Source organism: Phytophthora infestans, genomic scaffold, assembly GCF_000142945.1.
Source record: "Phytophthora infestans T30-4 supercont1.2444 genomic scaffold, whole genome shotgun sequence".
Taxonomy (NCBI): domain Eukaryota; phylum Oomycota; class Peronosporomycetes; order Peronosporales; family Peronosporaceae; genus Phytophthora; species Phytophthora infestans.
The window spans coordinates 1-2,972 of record NW_003306223.1 but is presented as its reverse complement, the minus strand read 5'-3'; the positions used below and the strand labels follow the sequence as shown (position 1 = coordinate 2,972).

Genomic DNA, 2,972 nt, shown 5'->3' with positions numbered 1-2,972 from the left:
ACTCCGAGTCTGGGCGTCCGGTGACGAGAAGCCAAGGCGTACGGAAAGTGGTCGTTCCGGTGAACACACGAAAGGGAGAGAACAAGCGGCAAGCAGTCGAGCAAGCGGCGGAACAGGCGGAAGCGAAGCCGGTGAAGATCAAACGGAGAGCGTCGGCGAATCAGCAGCGATCGACCTCGAAGAATAAGGATGTCAAGGAGCTCGGACGGGTCATAGCCAATGATGAGAAGGACTGCACGCGGAGCCGCGAAGCGGAAAAGAGTGGCGAAGACGCGGCAGGAACGCAAAGTAAGGATACGATGGGCATGGCAGCCACAATGCAGCGACTGACGAGGGCAGTAGCAGAGCTACAAGCGTCAACCAAGGAGGTCAGTGGAGCTGACAAGGAAGGACGACATGGACATGCACATGGGAAGTATCGACGCCGCGTACAGAAAGTGCGTCGTGTGCCCAGTGAGGATGGAGAACCCGATGAACAAAGCAATGATGAGGATCAACATGGTGCTGAATTAATGGCCAGTACAGCCGTGAGTGGCGGCACTGCACCAAACAACCACGTGGACATGACAGCGATGGCGTCCGCCATACAGACGTTGACGACCGTGGTCGCGAAGCTGCAGCCTGCTCTTTCGAGAACCCAGAGGTTCCAAGCTGGTCGACGAGTATTGCGACGCAGTGGATCACGTGCTGGTGAAGCGCGTCACAATGGTGATAGTGGAGACAGCGGTTCGTCGGACTGGAGTACTCCTGATGACAACGATAGTGGAGTCGACTACAGCGGGGTGAATCCAGATGGTGACGGCAGTAGCGGAGACGACAGTAGCGAACCAAGTGAAAGTTCGAGCGCCTCCAGTGATGGGTCAGCCGAGTCTGATGAGCAACGAGGGCGTCAGGAAAGCCGACGGCGACACGGAAGGCATGGGCGACATGTACGAGGAGAACGACGGAGGCGTCAAGTCCAACGGGAACGACATGAAGACTGTGAAAGACAATCCAGTCGCAGGAGCGTGAAGGACCTAGAGTTACCGACCTTCACTCCCTCGCCAAAGGTCTCTGTCTCGACGTGGATAGACAGGGTGGACTTAGCCTTGAAGGGAGCCGCTGAGTCTGGACGTGGGACTAGGTCAGACCATGCGTTGTATTTTATCTTGGGAAACAAGCTTATGGACAATGCCGCACGTTGGTGGGTGAATATGGATCGACGATTGCCATCACGTGACCGGACATGGGTCTACTTAAAGAAAGCACTTCTACGACGTTATGGTGATAGGCTGGATAAGTCGGCAGCATAATGGCGTGTGAACATGCGCAGGATGATGCCTGGAGAGACGTACTCTGATTTCGCGGCAGCATTGCGAGATGTAGTTGGTCGTAACAAAGTCAGTGAACGCATTCTATTGGCGCAGTCTTACCGCAATCTGGATAAGACTACGAAGAAATTGGTGAAGCAGCGACCGAAGCCTGCAACTTTGGAAGAGGCTGTAGATAAAGCCAATGAAATCGACGATCCCATGGATAATGTGGCGCAGGGCATGCTGAACATAGGACAGCCGTGGGCCATATCCCCAAGTCCTTATCTGGTACCAGTTGGTGGCACAACCAGGCAAACGTTAGTAATTCCGGGGATTGGCGGAACAGGATTGCCAGCAGAGTTGCAAGTCGCGAATGAAGGTGGGATGACAGCTGCGGAGGGAGAGCACGGCACCTTAGCCCTCTTTACGAGCCCACAAGTCGTATGGAACGAGTATTCAGGCACGTGGGATGTGCCATCGGGTTGCATATGGAATGGCAAGTTCTGGTATGAATCCAAGAAAGCCAGCCGGAAACGCTCTGCCGAGAATGCAGCCAGAAGCTCACAGAAAGAAACCAAGAAGCCAGCGAAGGCGCAGAAGACGAGAGTTGAACCGCCGACATCGAGCAGCGACGAGTCAGATGTGAAACCGCAGCGCAAGAAACAGAAAGCCGCTGTACGACAAGCAGCAGTACCTCGACAAGAGCAACGCAGTGGTAGTACACAGCCACCAGGGAAGCCAAGAGTACCGCAGAATTCACAAGCATGCTGGAAGTGTGGCAAGAGTGGACATTGGGCAGCACAGTGCCCAACGGGACCCAAATGCTACGCATGTAATCAGTACGGTCATATGGCCAGGAAATTGGCCTGTAATCAGAAGAAACGGCAGCGAGTGAAGCGTGCGTTGGAGAAGCGACGTGCCGCCGACCAAGAAAGCAAACGGCAACAAGCCAATAAAGTTGAACTACAGCAAGACCGCCAACGACAAGTCGAAGACGCAGTTCAACAACTGGAGGAACGTCGACAAGGACTGAATGAAGAGGGCGAACCAGGTAGAGGCGGACGAGCACGAGTTAGCCTCGTACAACGATGCAGTACCGAAGGAGCCGAAAGCAAGGTATCTGACGTGGAAGCTAACGACGGACTACCTACAGCACGAATGAAGGTCGACGGTGTAACAAAGTACGTGAAGCTTGACAGTGGAATCAGGTTCACAATCGCTGGCACGAGTTGGGTGAAGTACGGAGACAGAGTGTCGTGCTCAGCACCAGTGGATTATGTCGAAGGAATAGGAGTATTCCTACTAGACGTTCTAGGAGTATGGCGTTTCCAGTTGGAGAACGTGTTTGGCGACACCGTGTGCGTGGATGCATGCATAGTCAAGGGTTGCTATAACGAATTCCTAGTTGGTGTGGACTTCATGAACGATCACGGCGCTGTTATGGATTTTCGGACCAATGAGCTGAAATATGAGGAAGAAGGACGTTCAGTAGTAATACCGTTCAAGACAAGTGACGCTGCAAAAGGTGTGAAGGTTGCGGCAGTGCGCATGGCGCGAAAAACCCAAGTACGTGGAGGTACAGTAATGCCCATAGAGATCGCGGTGACAGGCGAGGATGGGGAGAAAGACATCTTCATACCCACAGTTCGTCTGGGATCCATCTTGTTGGCTACGACAGTG

General features: G+C 53.6%; 1 protein-coding gene across 1 annotated transcript; it reads left to right on the top strand.

The window, feature by feature from the left end:
• Window positions 1-74: 74 nt before the first annotated feature.
• PITG_22339 (uncharacterized protein) lies at window positions 75-1,011 on the top strand (the record flags this gene model as incomplete). The annotated part of the gene is made up of 2 exons (XM_002909825.1): window positions 75-726; window positions 824-1,011. Coding segments are annotated over 2 exons (840 nt in total), but the record flags the coding sequence as incomplete, so codon positions are not given.
• Between the last annotated feature and the right edge of the window lie 1,961 nt (window positions 1,012-2,972).